The sequence below is a fragment of the Nematolebias whitei genome, chromosome 20 (assembly GCF_014905685.2).
Source record: "Nematolebias whitei isolate Nwh7 chromosome 20, NemWhi1, whole genome shotgun sequence".
Classification (NCBI taxonomy): domain Eukaryota; kingdom Metazoa; phylum Chordata; class Actinopteri; order Cyprinodontiformes; family Rivulidae; genus Nematolebias; species Nematolebias whitei.
In genome coordinates, this window is record NC_056517.1 from 6,677,906 (window position 1) to 6,694,924 (window position 17,019).

At 46.9% G+C, this 17,019-nt stretch overlaps 1 protein-coding gene across 1 annotated transcript in view; it reads right to left on the minus strand.

Moving 5' to 3' along the window:
* Nucleotides 1-3,777: 3,777 nt before the first annotated feature.
* tgfbr1b (transforming growth factor, beta receptor 1 b) overlaps nt 3,778-17,019 on the minus strand; it is a 48,358-nt gene continuing 35,116 nt past the window's right edge. The window contains exons 3-9 of the mRNA XM_037694071.1: nt 15,586-15,849; nt 12,790-13,020; nt 11,206-11,373; nt 10,932-11,088; nt 9,711-9,835; nt 9,503-9,633; nt 3,778-3,922 (exon numbers count right to left, since the gene is read on the minus strand). Of these exons, the coding sequence (XP_037549999.1) occupies nt 3,797-3,922; nt 9,503-9,633; nt 9,711-9,835; nt 10,932-11,088; nt 11,206-11,373; nt 12,790-13,020; nt 15,586-15,849 (1,202 nt within the window). The 3' untranslated portion in view covers nt 3,778-3,796. The remainder of the gene's footprint in view (nt 3,923-9,502; nt 9,634-9,710; nt 9,836-10,931; nt 11,089-11,205; nt 11,374-12,789; nt 13,021-15,585; nt 15,850-17,019) is intronic.

The window sequence follows — 17,019 nt, forward strand, 5'->3', positions numbered from 1 at the left end:
GATGCATAGTGAGGGAGCGAGCAGCGTGTCTCTTTAAGAAAAATGGGAGGGAGGCCCCTTGACGTGACATGGGCTGTCTCTTGTTCCTGTTTTCCGGTTCTCAAAATGGCGGACGCTCTGTGTGGTTTGAACTCTTCGCAGCTTCTTTTTGCAGAGAACATCAACTTTTTACACGAAGGCACGGGTTTCAACCGTGAATTTTGGAGCTTAGACAAGACGGAGGCGTTTTCCCCGAGGTCGGCCTGTTAGCTTAGCTCGTAGCTTAGCTTCTCAGCTTAGCTGCTTTTAACGACCCAAAAACATGATTTTGGACGATTAAAATTTATTTATTTTTTTAAGAGAAAGGGAGGGGTCAGTGAAGAGCACCCGAGTTGAAAGCCTTTTATCATCCAGTGTCTTCAGCAGAAAGAGGGAAACATGAAGAAATGATAAAGCCGATAAATGAAAATGAGGTTAATTTTCATTTACCATATGATTAATTGATTGTTTATCATGACAGGCCTACAGACTTCAGACCAGAAAGTCGCAGGTTCAGCTCCCTGCCATGCCCACATGTCGTGGTGTCCTTGAGCCAGACGCCTAATCCTCAGCTGCCCTCTGGGTACCTACAAAACAGGTCTCTCTTGAAAAGGACTCCTCGTGACTCAATGAGACTACCTGTACAACTAAAGGTTAAATAAACGTCTTTAAGGAAGCTGAGAACCCACGAGGACATTTAAGAGACATTCTTGTTAATGTTGTTCATGAACCAGTCACAAACCAGTGAGAGACTGCCTCCTGTTGCTACCGTCAGCTCCGCCCCAACCTTCTGTCAGCCACACAAGTGTTGGTGTGTTCTGAGCTGAATGTTGTCGGTCTAACGTTATCAATTCAACGGCAGCAGTTTCCCTCAAATTAAGCTGCACCTTTTGGATAAAATCCATAAATCTGAAGAACCAAAGACCATCATCAGTGACATGAACTGCTGGTCTACAGACTGGCTGACAATGATGATGATGGCGATGATGAAGAGTTGGCACAGGTAAAGTGAAGATATGTACATCCACTCAGGCAGCTGGGTGGTCAACCAAGTAGCAGCACATTAAAACATCATGGATCCACAAAAAGAATGGAGACACCGTCCAGCCTGCCATCCAGGTAAAATCTGAGCGCACTCATGGGTGACCGGAGACGGACCTGATCACATCCCGTCCTGGTTTAGACCTGCGTGTCACAAACCGAGTGCTTCTGATGAAACTCGCACAAGAACACATTCAATCTGAACAGCTTCCATGAATGGCAGCGCTGGAAGAACAAGACAAAACAAACCAGGTGCTACATATACCTTTTGTCTTTTACATAGAAACAAACTACCTTTAAGCAATCATCAATTTGATATATACTCATATATATATATATATGCATCTTTTTCATAAAAACTATTTAAAAAAGTCGTAATAAGAGCATATAGAGACTCTTACGTGTTGGTCCCTTAAGGCTTGTTCAGCTGTTGGTGGTAAATGTACATTCTGACAGACACAGGAACACACCTGGAAACCTATGGCTTAGTAAACCTGTTTGCTATATTGAAACCAAAGTAGGTGAGCGCTGCACAGCCAGGGACCGGACAGGTCTTTGTCTGGAGGAGGCGCAGCGCCGGACTCTTGACGGGACCGGCTAAATGATGACTTGTTGCTGAGGTGGTTCGGTGGTTCTGGGTGAAGTCGTAACAAAATGGCACCAGAGTGTTGGCTGGCTGTAGATGCTCAGGTGTGTGTGTCCCACACTTTTACCCGTCCGTACTCCTTGGGTGTGCATAGTACAAGCTGGCTCTGTTCTGGACTCCTGCAGGCCCCCCCTCACGCACACACACACACACACACACAGAGCCGTGCACGGCCGCCGATGTGAGAGGAATCGGGTTTTAAAGCACTGGCACTTTCTGGTAACAGCTGGCTTGGAAGGCATGGTGGCAGCTGAGAGTTGTGAGTTAGCAGAGTTTAGAAAAGAAACACGTTCAGTCTTCGGCTGTGTATTGCATATGTTGCAGCATGAATGAGGTCACCAGGTCCAGTTTCATTCAGAAGAACTTCAACCCTGCCATCACAAAGCTGATCTGAGGACAGTGAGCACCAGGAGGCTGGACTCAGCAGGATGATGAGACGTGAAGGTCCAGGCCTCAGCTGATGGACCTGAACTCTCCAGTAGGGCTGCAAACACACCTTCTCTGCTGCTCCTCTAAAGGGATATTTCAGATGTTTTGAAGTGGATTTTTGTAGCGCTGATACCTCTGAACAGCTGTTTGGAGAAATAAAGTTTGTTTCTGACAGGACTCAGGAGCCAAAACAAGTCCAGTCTGAAAACTATCCCAGCGTCGTTCCACCTGCAGTCAGGTTCACAGCTCACAGTTGTGTGTGTGGGAAAACGCAGCAGCAGCTAGCTGTAGGCACCGACCAGACAGCTTCATCATGAAGGGCTTAATTTGAGCCGGAACAGGATTCAGGAACTCTCTTATTTTGACAGGGTGCTTCTGGTAACCATTTGCTTGGATCTGGTAACTTTCAGGGCTATAATAATAAAGTTATGAACAAATGTGACTGCCTTGAACAAATAAAACTTGTATTGGACATGTTAACTGAAAGTAATTACATAAACACTAATTTTAAACACAACAGCCACTTACGAGCTGCCTCTTCAAGTAGCATTTCTGCCTCTACCCTTAAAAAAGTCTCCACCCCTAAAAGAGTGTTGGGGGAGAGTAACGATCTAACCAGGCAGCCGTCATGAACAGACGGAGGAGGCGCCTGGTGGTTTCACATGTGGAGTTGGACAACAGGACACTGAATTCAGTGGAGAAGAGTCGGCTCGGAACCGTCAAGTAGGGAGGGGGGGTAGGATGCTTGACGGAAGCGGAGTGTTTACAAATGTAGGTAAACGTAGATGTTTAACAACTCGTGAAAATGTAGGAAATCGCATCTATTTAAAATTTTATAGAGGAGGACCTCCAGACCCTGCCCCCCAGCCGACCTGCCCACTATTTGCGTTCGGCATCGATCGGTTTACAAATTAAGCCCCGTCTTCATGCATATCCTCTGGTATCCTCGGACTGATATATGATGGTACTCCTGCAGAATGAATCTTTATTTCTCCAAGCTGAGGTCAAAGGTCCAACACTTCTACAGAACTCCACCTCAAAACTCACGTCAGGAGACAAATTCAAATAGAACTGTCTGTCCTAAATGATACGGGGACAAAGACCCACTGGGCTGAAACTGGACCCCTCGTCTGACCGAGAGTCAGGAGGGAATCACACAGTTGGGAGGAAGAGGAGCTGGGGTCCACTGCTGATCCTGGCTGGACTGGTCCAGACCACACGAGAAACTCAGATCTGGGCTGCTGTCTTCCTGATGGACACTGTGTGGACATTAGTTGGACCCAGCGTCAGAGCTAACAGATGTAGCAGGAGGAGAAGGTTCAGTTTGAAGGACCTGGTCCTGGTCCGGCCTGAACGGCAGCTTGCAGCCCTACTGAGGAGGAGGGATCCCTCTGATAAAGATGAGTTGTGTGATAAGCAGTTCAATCAGCGTGAGAATCAAACACTCCACTTCTTCCAGGCACAAACATCCTTCAGCTGATCCGTCCACTGAGGTGTGTGTGTGTTAGCTCAGCGTAACACACACACACACACACACACACCAACTCTCAGTCAGTGAATGAAGTCATGAAATGCACCGTCTGATGATCAGAACCATCACCAGATGTTGTAATGCTAATGATACAGGTGTCAGTCACAGGTGTGTGTGTTTGGTAGATGTGTCTACATCTTGATTCCTTCTTGTTGGCTGAGCTGAGACAGAGTTTTCTTGATCCTGAGGGCGGTGAGCCGCGCCGCTCCGTTAGCGTACCAACACTCCCTCATGATCTTTGCCATGACCCGCAGAGCCTACAGACACAGAGACAGAGGAGACATGAGAGACGTGAGGACAGAGGAACTCACCTGTGATGACCCCTCAGGCAGACAACATGTAGACCATCACACACGTCCACAACCATCTGTGAAGTTGTGTCATTGTGGAAAAACATAATTTTCCTGCATCTAGACATCGTTTTGACTGCAGACACATCTGCATCTGTTTACGCTTTAAATGGAGGCGTGTCAGGGGGCGGAGTCAGTTCCACGTTAATCAGGATGTATGAAGGTGAGCAGAAACATGCATGCACAGTTTGATGAACCTGACAACTGAAGACCCGATCACCTGCGGACCAGTCTGGACCTCAGGATCATACATGTAGGGTGGAGCACACCACGATCCTACAGTCCGACCAGAACCCTGCAGAGAGCAGCCATGTTGTCGAGTGAAGGAGAGCTCCGTGTGCTGCCCAGGGTCCGTTACAGAAGAAGTTTAACAACTTTTATTCAGTGAGTGTTCTTCTTGTCGGTGGAGACAGGTTCAGGTCTTCATTTCTTACAGAACCAGGACTATCTGACCAGCTGGGTGTTGTTTGGGGTTGTACCAGGACACTTCCTGCTGCTGGCTGTCAGAGCAGAGACCAACACAAACTGGGTGTTTATTTGGATGTAAAGAACGTGGAAACTGATGGTGCTGGACTCTGGTCAAAGAACCCAGAAGGTAGAAGAACCCAGCTGAAGACAACCAGTGCAGGAGGAGGAGGGCAGCAGAGGGAGATAGCTGCAAGGCTACACGACTCATGTCCGTCAGAAACAGTCATATTTGACAACAGACTGACTCCTCACGTCTGTGAAGCCTTTTATTAACCAGAGCAAAACTAAACGCTGAGTCGAGACCGATGTCTGCGTCCTGTCTGCTGATGATGAGTCAGCTCCGAGTGCGTGCTGAAATCACAACAGCAGATCTGTGAACTTCCTCCTCACGATGGCAGCAGACTCCATGTCATCCACGAGGCGAGTCAGAACCACGTTTCAGGCTGCACAGACACTTGGAGCTGAAGATTCCTCCTTCAAACATCCACCTAAATGTGTCTGATTGATGAGTTTAACACCAGTCCAAGAGTGTGTGTGTGTGTGTGTGTGGGGGGGGTTACACTTCACACAGTCCCATCTCACTCCACAGCCACAGAGAGTTGGACTGAAACTGTTCAGAGGTAATCCAGAGAAATCATTCTGCTTTTCCAAACGTCATGGTTTCATGTTTTGTGTCTTTTTCAACGTCACGGATCAGAACATTCTGCTCGTTGCAGAGAAACACGACGATCTCATTAAAAACAAACGATCCAAGATGTGCAGCCCGCTCTCTCCTGAGTTCTGAGTGTTTGTGGCCAGTCTTCAGTCAAACCCTGATTTGAGCTGTGATCCAGTTTAGGAGTGAAGTTTGCAGATATTTATGAACAACACGCGAGACAAACGCTCACAGACGGAACGAGGAGGAACATCAGTGCATTGATGCTGGATATAAAAATAAATGTTTTCAGTGTTAATCTAGTTTGATTCCAAGAAGTAGCGCAGCAGAAACAGTGAGTCACAGAGACACATCCTAACAGGCTGTGCACAGTCCTGCGGCGCCCTCTCTGCTTGCAGCACTTTGTTGTGCATGTGTTGGATGAGTAGCTGCTCGTGCCGACACTGCAGACATTATTTATTACAAAGTTAAAGTTTAGATGTGTCTCAGGAGATCATGGATCGGGGTGTTGCAGCGCGTGGTCACATGTGAACATGTAGAGGTTTGTTAATGTATTACATGCTATGATTGTTGGGGGGGGGGGGGGGGTGCACCCTCCATGTGGCTCCTTGAGTCCAGTCTGGCACTTCTTCATTCCTGCACTGAAGGCCTTCTCTGTGCAGACGAGCTTCTTCAGCCGTTCTGGTTCCCACTTGTTGAACTGGTCTGCTCGTGTGGATTCCCGTTTGTGTTTTGAAACCACTCGTGTTGTATCTGAGCAGATCTTGTTGTGTCTGACGCTCTTTGTTTGTCTGCACATTCTTATGTTTACCTGCAGACAAAACACAGACACCAGCAACAATCTGCACGTCGTGGAGCGGGTGGAGAACACGCCGAGAGCCCGATTCATCCAGAGCTCTTCTTCAGGTTTAGCTTCATGGATGCAGCGTGAGTCTCAGACACATCAGAACACGAACAAGCTTCTATGCTTTCATGGCTGGTCTCACTTCAAAGGAGCTGTTTAACAATATAGTTTAAAACTAGGCCAGGTCAGACTGTAAACAAATAAAGTGCAGCAGTCCCTCACTTATTGCAGGGGTTATGTTCCAGACACGCAGGTGGGCAGCTAGGTAAGCGCCCGGAGAGCCCTTCCCACACTCTTGCAATGTTCTAAACGTTCTAAAAGAACACAGCGCGTCATGATCTCTGCCACGCCCACGTCTCCGCTGTAATCACACTCGTGCATCTGTGTCACTCCCAGTCTCCCTCCTGCTGCACCTGCAGTCTGTGCCAGACTGTCTGGTCTCCTCGTGCCTGAAGGAGCCAGCATTCTCGTTCCTAAAGTCTCGGTTCGGGTCACGCTCGATCATTTTAAATAAATAATCCATGCCGCACTTGTGGCTCACTCAGGTATAAGAAAAGACACCCCCCTCCACCTGCCCCTCCTTTCTTTTCCTCAGAAAGAGAAAGGAGGAGCGGGGGGGGTGGGGGTCTGTCTTGTACTTCAGTGAGCCGTGCTCAGCCACTCTCTTTTTTAAAAATAATTCACTCTTATTTTTCCACCTAAGCATTTTCTCTGATATTCTACGTGTTCATCTGATCTGTTCATCTCTGCTGTCTGAGCAGCAGCGATGGGGAAAGACAAACCCCACCCCCTCCTTTCTCTTTCTGAGGCTGTCACAACAGAGCAGAGACACACAACAGCCTCAGAAAGAAAAAAGAGGGGGTGGGGTCTGTCCTTCCCCATCGCCAATCGTGTACAATTTTACATTGCAAACCCGTAAAAGAGTGAGTTTGTGAAAGTCGAGCCGTGAAGTATCGAGGGATACCGATTTCATGATGATGTGGAGCCTGAAGGGGTCTTCACGTCACTTCTTTCTTCTACAGGAAAGAAAGCAGACAGCTGCATGATGGGAGAAGTGGAAGCATTAAAACACTGACTTCCTTCATTAACACCATCCACCAAGAAAGGCTGACAATCATGTAACTGCCTCTGTGTGTTTGTTTCTTCGTCTGTTAGCAAAATATCCCGAGCCACTGAAATAAAATTCAGAAAGTAATCACTAAATTTACATCTAGAATTCATTAAGGTTTGAAGTCGACCTGATTTAAGATGGCCACAAACACTACACAGCTGGGCAAAAACAAAAATGTCTGAATATTGGACTGCGACTTGGTGTGGTAGTAGCACAGTCATCCCTGACACACACTCTGAGCACTAATCAGCTCCTGCAGGATGTTTTAGACTTTCAAAATAATTTATTGTGACCTAAATGTCTGATTTTGCAGCAGTTTTGTTAGAAAGTTGTGATCACAGCTTCAAGGTTTGGAAGCTTTATGTTTTTTTTTTACGTCAAGAACAAATTAATTTACAGTTATAAGCAATGTTTCAAGAAGAGCCCAGGATCATGGTTACCTGTGTCTGCAGCATTCAGCAGCTGCACAGCATTTACAGAACGTGAGGTGGGTCGTATCAGCCGGGTGGGGTGGGGGGGCACATCAATGTCAGACATAATAAACTTCTGTCACTCCGACACGTCGTCTCATAAGGAGACGCAAACACTTTTCTCCTTCTATTTAAGAGAGAAACTATTTCCTGCCCCTCCTGATTACATCTAACCGGCTCGTGGCCCGGCAGACTAAAAAGGAACACGCCCTGTGTTCTGTTTTCATCAGCATCATTTGTCCTGCTCACAGCTCACTAACTTCTACTAATTATAGTTGAAACACCTGATGATGATGTCATCTCATCACATCATCATCTTACAGGTTCACATTTAAAGAAGTGAAACTGCAGTGGTTCAATTTGCACCATTCACAACTCCCTGCAGGAAGCGACCAACAGATTGTTGAAAATCTTAGCTTAAGCTCTGGGGATGGTGAGAGATGCATCCTTTAAGGCAGTGGTTCCCAACCCTGCAGGATGGAGTTCCTCAAGGACCAGTGTTGGGAACCACTGCTTTAAGGAGCACTGAGCTTTCATTTGATCAGCTTTTGGTGACATGTCTTCAGTTGTTGGTCAAACCTAACGGTGATCTAAAGTGTTCGTGGTTTTGACCTCCGACCTCGTCAGACGAGTCCAATAAAAGCTTCAGCAGTAAAATAACTCCTCACAGGTTCAGTACAAGAGAGTGAATGGTTGTTTGTCTCGTTTGTCTCTCTGTGATGGACTGGAGTGATGGCTGGACATGGGCACCAGTGACACCAGTGACCCGAAAAGAAAGAAGCGGGTAAAGATAATGGATGGACGGATGGATGGATGGAGGTTCAGTAAAACGTTTCAATAGACTTCTGTGGAGGTGGTCTCAAACCTTAGACTGGGACTTTATTCACTGGTCTCTGCAGGTCCAGTGGTTTAGGGGTGATGTAGGGCGGCTGTGGCTGAGTGGTTAGAGCAGTCGTCCTCCAATGCAAGAGTTGGGGGTTCGAGTCCACCAGCAGCCACATGCTGAAGAGTCCCTGGGCAAGACACTGAACCCCTCATAGCCTCTGATGTGTGACCCATCAGTGTATGAATGTGATAAAGTACTGATTAGTCTCTGTAGAGATCTAGTAGAGTGTTGCATGAATGAGTAAATGAGGCACAGATTGTAAAGTACTTTGAGTGTCTTGATAAGATGGAAAGGTGATCTATAAGTACAGTCCATCTACCATTTACAGTTTTCAACATTTTCTCAAGCAAACAAACCATTTGCTGAGGGGAGGGGGTCAAGGACTGGTGTACTCTTTCAAAATAAATCCCCCCCCCCCCCCCCCGAGTGCCTCTGTACACAGTATGCATAAAGTTAGTACGTCGTTACAGGGAGGGTTGTGTAACATTACTGAATGACAGGTGCTGGGAAGCTGTCCTTCTCTTTCCTCCCACCTTTCTGTCTGAACATTTCATCTTTTTATTACTTCTGCAGTGCGCTCTGAGCTGCACACACCATCACTGCTGTTTGTGCACGCCATTTTTATTTGATTTAGGAGCATCTTTGTCTGTCAGTCCATAAAATCCTAAAGTTTCCTACATCTAGACGTCATTTTTGATGGTGCAGAGAGGAGAGTTACACGTTGCAGCACAGATTTACATCCTTACTGTAAACTGAGGCATGTCGGGGGAGGAGTCTCAGGTCCATGTTTATCAGGGGGTTTGAAGGAAAGGAGCACAGAAACATGCATGTGCACAATTTGATCAATCTGAATATCTCTGTGTACTTTGTTTTCCAATTTGGTCCTTCCACCAACTTTCAGTAGAACAGCTGCTCTCTGTGCTACATGAGGCCTCTGGTGATTTATGGACGATTCAGTTTTGAAAGAACCTGACCGTCCTGATGGAGGTCTTACATGAACAAATCGTTACTTCACAGGAGTTAGAGCAGCTCCGTCAGAGCAGCCTGTCTCACCTCACAGCTCTGCCAGCGGTTGGGGATGTTCGGCCGAAGCTTCTGCTCACACACCACCTTCCTCATTTCCTCCACCGATGGATCGGACTGGACCAGGTCAAAGTAGGGCAGCTGGTAGTCCTCGTGAATGCCTGACAGAAAAACAAGAGATGAGAAGGCTTCCTGCACCAACCCTCCCCTGGTGGTCCATTCAGCCTTGGATCCTCACCCCCCACAGAGCAGCGGCTGGAGATCTCCCAGAACACCAGGCCCATGGCATATATGTCTGCTCGTTTGAAGGACTCGAAGTGTTTCATGTTTATGGAGTCATCCAGGACCTCTGGAGCCATATACCTGGGAGGGGGCACAAAGAATGGGTCTATATATTACCATATATACAAATTATTATCACGTATGTGTGTAACTTCAGGAAACACTGATGCAAGAGATTCTCGTCTGTAGACACTGAATGTTTCAGGCAGTCAAGGCTTCAGAGCTCTGAAGACCAGCTGCTCAGAGGTTTGTTTGGGCTGTCGGGAGCTTGTTGAGTGTTTTCAGCTGCACAGATGTTTGATGGAACAAGAACTATGGTCATGAGGTTTGGATCATGACTGAAAGAATGAGATCGCAGATACAAGCAGCCAAAATGGGCTTCCTTCGTAGGGTGTCCGGCCTTAGAGACAGGGTGATGAGCTCCTTCATCTGGGGGGAGCGTCTCTGCATCCGAAGGAGTCAGTTGAGGAGGTTCATCTCATTAGGATGCCTCCTGGACACCTCCCTTTACAGGTTTTCTGAGCATGTCTCACTGGTAGGAGGTCCTGGGGAAGACCCAGAAGTTGCTGGAGGGATGGTGCATCTTCTCTGGCCTGGGGAGGTCTCAGGTCCCCTAGAACAAGCTGAGAAGTGTCTCGGGAGAGGGATGTCTGGATTTTCTCCTGGATCCGTTGCCTCCACGATCCGACTACAGTAAGAAGATGGAGATGAGCCTGAGCTGCAAAGCTGTCAGGAGCAGAGACCAAGTCCTGTTGAAACTAAATTTAAGTCCTGGAGCAGAAATACGTTACTTCAATGACACACAGGGCGGCTGTGCCTGAGTGGTTAGAGCAGTCGTCCTCCAATGCAAGAGTTGGTGGTTCGAATCCACCAGCAGTCACATGCCAAATTGTCCCTGGGCAAGACACTGAACCCCTCGTTGCCTCTGATGTGTGTCCCATCAGTGTATGAATGTGATAAAGCTCTGATTAGTCTCTTTAGAATGATTTGTTCAATTAGCTTTGTAGAGATCTAGTAGAGAGCTGTATGAATGGGTAAATAAGGCACAGATTGTTGTAAAGCGCTTTGAGTATCTTGATCAGATAGAAAGGCGCTATATAAGTACAGTCCATTTACACAAGTGTCAGGACAGAGTTAGTCCCAGACTTGGTGTTTGTGAAGGCCTCAGCTGCGGTACCTTTTGGTTCCCACTCTGTGATTTGGAGCGATGTCGATCGTGTCGGTGGCAGAGTCATGGCGAACAGCCAGGCCCAGGTCGGCGATGCAGCAGGTCCCGTTTTTCTTAACCAGAATATTCTTTGACTTCAGGTCTCTGTGTGCAATCGCTGGCTTTCCTGCAGAGTCACACAGTCAGCACAGAAAACTCACGAACAACGTCCTCTGTCTGAATGCCATGTCCGCCTGGGTTAACTCAGCCTCAGAGATGATGGGAAGCAGCCTGTGGCTCTTACCTTGTGTTCCAACGATCTCCATGTGCAGGTGGGCCAGGCCACTGGCTGTGGACAGGGACAGTTTGATCATGCCCTCCACGGTCACAGTGTAGCGGTTTAGGTAGTCGAACAGGGAGCCGTGTTCGTGGTAGTCCGACACCAGCCACAGCTGAGTCCACGTCCCGTTATCTACACACAGGAGGACAGAAAACATGGCTACTTGTGCTGAATACTGAGGTTCATCCACCAGTGGTACAATGATGTCCCAGGGATGAACGTTTGGAGTTTTGGAGATGAACGTTTTTCTGGACTAGAATTTAATAAAAAAAATTCTAAGTAAACCTAAATGTTTCTGGTACAAGTTGTTCCAGTGGGCAGGAGTTACACTGCAGAAGAACAGAGGGAGGTTTGTCTTTTCTTGTCTGAGGCAGAACAGAGGGATGGATCCTGGTGAGAGGAGGAAGACATTTATCCACCACCAGGATCAATGGAGGAGCCATGGGAGGGTGGCCAGTAGAGTTTCATTCGGGTCCAAAAAATCTGACCCGGCCCCAGCCCGTAGCCATAATTTTCGAACCCCACCCAATCTGACAAATTAACAGTAATTACAACGTCCATCTGGGCGATGGATCGCTGGCAGTAGTCCATCTGAAGCTTAACTGAACTTTTTACCTTTTTCAAGGCCGGTCATTTGCACGCTGACTCAATCAAAAGCTCAACACTGAACCGGTCCACACATTAAGCACATTATTATGGACCAGCCCGGTCTGAATCCAGGTCGGGCGGGGCCGGGCTCCGGGTTCAGGTTAGAAATGACAGCTCTAGTGGCCAGTGGTGGCCTTGGCCCCCACAGATTAACCTTAGACCACACCAATCATTTGAGCAAACTATACTTTTAAACAATATAAAAACTAGAAAGCACAGTTTCTTCAAATGATAGGAGTGGCCAGTTTACATATGGCAGCCATCTTGGATTATAAGCTTGGCAACCCAATTTTCAATAGGAACCTTTCTTACACTTGGATACAATCACACACCAAACTGGAAGTCAGCATGTTGCTTATTTTTCAAGTTACGCTCACAATATGAACCGGACTAAGAGTATGTCCAAGTCCCCACTTTGCCCAGCGATGAAGGACAAAAAGGGAAAACGACCACAAGTGGGGGCTCTTCTGAGTTATACGTGTTAGTATCTGTTGTATTTTACTGACATGTTAAAGCTCCTGTGTGTGACGGGGCTGCCTCCCTCAGACTACGAGTGCGATGTGTGTGTGTTAATGTCTGCTCCTCACTGTAAACACGCCCCCACAGTGTCTTGCAGCTAGCCCGTTCTAAATAAAGGCTCAGAGCTGCTAGCTGATTGAAGAGCTCAAGCTTTCCTGTAATCACAGCCTCCCACACTGACATAAAGATGATCAGACCAGCCAGCAGGGAGTTCACATCACTTGGCTAAATTATTATCTTCCTGACCTTCTGATGATAGCATTTTAAATAGTCTGCTATTGAACACTTCATTTACTGCAGATATTATGCTCCTAGAGAGTTCTTGTGCAGATATGTGTGCACCCATCTCCTCTTGGAGCTCCAGGAGGTGTTTTATCTCACCTTTATTGTCAGCAGCGATGAAGCCCAGAATGTTCTCGTGCCTCAGCATCACTGTCTGGTAAATCTCTGCCTCCCGGAACCAGGAGCGCTCCTCTCGAGAAGAGAAAATCTTGACGGCGACCTCCTCCCCGCGCCACTTCCCCCGCCACACTTCACCAAAACGCCCCTTCCCGATGCTCTCCTGCAGGATGATGGTTCTGGCTATGGTCCTCTGGACGAGCAGCGGCAGACCTGGAAACATCCGACAACCAAGAAGTTGGTTAAAAAGTCAGCTGTGTGCCAAACGCCAACAACTTTCATTCTTGATCAGAAAATTAACCTGCGAGTCCTTAAAAAAATACTTTTACATTTATTTCCAGTTTCCTGCGTGATGTTTATGTGAAATGCTGCAAAAAAGTGTGAATGATCCATTAAAAGCATGACACTTTGTCATTTCTAGATGAAAGAAAACCCAGCAGGTCTCCTCAGGACTCTCCTTGAACTTTCTCAGAATCAGTTTGTCAGTGGAGACCCTCCCTGATAGAAACTGCATCAGACAACATCACGTCTAGGTTCTTCAGATGCTTGACCCTTGCTTTGGTTCTACAGGGACTGGATAGGCATTCAAAGTGACCCAGCACCTCAGAAGTTTACATCACAACACAAATCATCTAAAGTAAGTGGTGGATTCTGAAACAAAGACAATCCAAAACAAGCAGATCAGACAGAACTCCATCATCTGCATCCACGAAGCCCTGCTGTTACACCTCAGGCCTGACCCAGACCAAAGGAAGTCATCGGACATCTACAAACAGTATGAGCAGGTATCAAGACCTGCAGGAACCAGGTGTGGGCCGACCCTGCAGAGGGCTTGCAAAGGCCTCGTCCTCGTACAGGGCATGCCTCGAGGTTTGAAAGCATCTGCTGCAGGACAAATCCTCTGATGCTCAGAGGAGACAGGAGCTGCACCTGAACCCTGTCAGTAACCTGCAGCAACACCTCCACGTGAACGTTCATGGTCCACTGCTGCGAGACGGGCCACGTTTGCTCATGCAGCACAGACAGAAGCTTCCTCAGTCCTGGAAACCAGTCCAACACAGAGCAGCATCAGCCCAAGGCTTCTTACTTTAATGGCTGACAAAGCTTCTCTGAGCTGACTGGTTGTTGAGCTCTGACGGAGAAGAACCGTAGGAGCAACATGTAAGCCCTTAGCAGCACGGAGGGGCCAGTATCATGGTGCGGTGCTAATTTAAGCCTGGTGAACAGAGAAGCTCCTGACAGTGCTGATGGATGAAGTATGCTCTTATTTAACATGTATGAACTAAAAACCGAACAGTGTGAGATAAATATTTTACGTTGTTTTAAAGGAAAAGTAAAGATGGTTGGAGCGAGTCCAGAGTGGACGTTTGTGTTTCCAACACTGCCGTCTGTGCCGTCGTATCCTCTAATCAAACCTCAGCAGACTGAGTAGATCAGCAGGGCCTCCAGTTACTGAGTCCTTATTTCCTCCAGTTATAAACTACAAACATGAAACCAGGCCAACATACTCAAAACCTGTTCACACTGTGTATACAACTTGAAAAATAAATAAATCTTTGTTAAAAGTAGGTTTAACTTTTGATAAATTAGTCAACAGACTGTCTGCTGCAGAAAAACTGGTCCATGCTTTTGTCACGTCTAGACTGGACTATTGCAATGGTTTATTATCTGGGTGTCTAAATACTTCTTTAAAATGTCTTCAGTTGATCCAAAATGCTGCTGCCAGAGTCTTAACTGGAGTTACTGGGAGAGATTATATATTTCCAGTTTTAGCTTCTCTCCATTGGCTCCCTGTCTACTCCTGAATAGAATTCAAATCTTACTTCTAACCTACAAAGCCCTCAACATCCTAGTTCCATCTTATATTACAGATCTTATTGTTTCATATTTTTCCAACAGAGGACTTCACTCTCAGACTGCAGGTTTACTCGTGGTTCCTAGAGTTTCCAAAAGCAGAATGGGAGGAAGATCTTCCAGTTATCAGGCTCCTCTCTTGTGGAACCAACTTCCAGTTTCTGTCCATGAGGCTGACACATTGTTCAGTTTTAAAACTGGGTTTAAGACTTTCCTTTTTGATAAATCCTATAGTTAGGATTGGTTTGGGTTTCCTGAGCTGTCCCTTAGTTATGCTGCTATGGGCTTAGACTGCTGGAGGACAAACTGACCACATTTCTTCACTATGCTACTGTCTTTACTTACTCTGCTGTGATTATTGTTCTGTCCTTGACATGTTTTTGTCTTTCAGGTTCACCTGCACCAACATCTGGACCTGTCATTCTGTGTTCGTCTGTTTCTACGTCCTGTTCCTCTCAAACCAGCCGGTTGAAGCAGATGGCCGCTTGTCCTGAGCCTGGTTCTGCTGGAGGTTTCTTCCTCTTAAAAGAGTTTTTCCCTTTCCACTGTCTCCTTTGTGCTTGCTCAGAATGGGAGACTGTGATGGAGTGAAGATTAAACGAGTCTGCTGCTTTCTTCCTTAGATACAGAACTTTAAAAACTGACTTTTTATGTATTTGCATGTTTCTGTTCAGTGCCCTGAGACAACTTCTCTTGTGATTTGGCGCTATAGAAATAAACTGAATTCAAAGTGAATTGAAACTGATGCAGCTTGATGTAAACAAAAGGTGAGGGCCTTCAACTCAGCTGTTTTTGATTTTATAAAACTGTTTTTTTTGTGTTGGGTTTTCAAAGAGCTCTGCTCAGTAACCCAGACCTCTTTGTTCTGGGACACAGAAAAAAGGCTGACGATAGAAACATTCATACAACCACGCAGAACAGTACCTGATCCAGAGCCTGAGGTGGTCATGTCGTAAATGAGGTCTTTGAGGGTGGTTCCAACGTTGATGAAGGGGTGGTCCATGGAGGGGTCCTCTTCACTGGGCACTCGGTGGTGGAGGGCCCCAGCCCCTCCAGCCCCCAGACCTCTTTGGTTGTGACATATGTAGAAGGCCAGCACCAGCAGCAGGCAGAACACACACACTGGGCACGCAATCACCGCCGCAAGGGCCACAGGGCCCAGAGGAGGGTGGGTGGCTGGGGGGTCTTCTGGACAAAGCCAAAAACAATACAGACATTTCAAACCTGTGATCCTCGTGGATCTGGGATCAACCTGTAAACAGAAGCTGAAGGGTCAGGAAGATGCAGAAAACTGATGAATCCAGCTGGGGTGGGGGGGGGGGGGGGGTTTCTGGTCTACGACAAGTTAACATGCTGAGTCAGGCTGCACAAAACCATCATGGAAACACCAAAACCACCGAGAACTGCAACTCAGTACCCTGAAGGAGGACAGGAAGACGTAGACTAACAAGAGGACAGAGCAGAGACACGTTAATCAGTCCAGCTCCAGGACATGACCATAAAGACATGGTCCAACAGGAGGACAAGGAGCCAGTGTCTTCTGCTGGAAACAGCTACGTATGTTCTTGTTCACACTGAAGTGTCCATCGTCCAGAACACTGTTGACCGTCCAGTTTTACAACATACAACCTAGTCCTGATAAGAGCAGGGTCCGTCCTCCACGTGGTCCAGCTCTGTGTGGATGTTTGACAAATGTTTGATTTTACTAATTTATAACGATTCGTCATCACTGGAAACTGACGACTGTTTAATGGTCCCATTTGAACTTACCTCACATTATTTAGTTTTATTACATGACTCTGCTGTTTGGAGCCATATTGTTTAGTAGAAGACTGTTGGTTTAGCTAATATTCTGTATTTTTACCTCGGTCCTAAAGCTCCAAACACCAGAATCATTTTATGGACTTCAGTAGTCCCTCGCTACTTCGCGGTTCGACTTTCACGGTTTTTCAACGATTGTCAACTTTAATGTTACTCACGTGATTGGGACGGTACAGAATAAAAAGTTAACAAAAGAAAATGCTTTGGACGGGCACCGCCATTTTGTAGTTTTCTCTCAATAAGTATATACCGTAAGGCCAGTCAAAGAAGTACATTACCCAGAAGCCAACAGTGCTTCCAGCCGCTGCTTTCTGATGAAATGGAGGGAAAGTTTTGATCCGATCCAAACCTGACTAAAAAGTTTGGTCCTTATTCATAGTGACTTTGGTGCTCAGTGGATGCAGAGAGCCGTATGGAACCAACTGGGAATTGGACCAGAACTCATCGGTCAGTCTAAGCGCTGCTTGTCGGCCCAGGAAGCCTCTCGAGCGGGGAGACGTTGCATGGAGGTCCGGTGTTTTCTCCGGACTTTTTTCA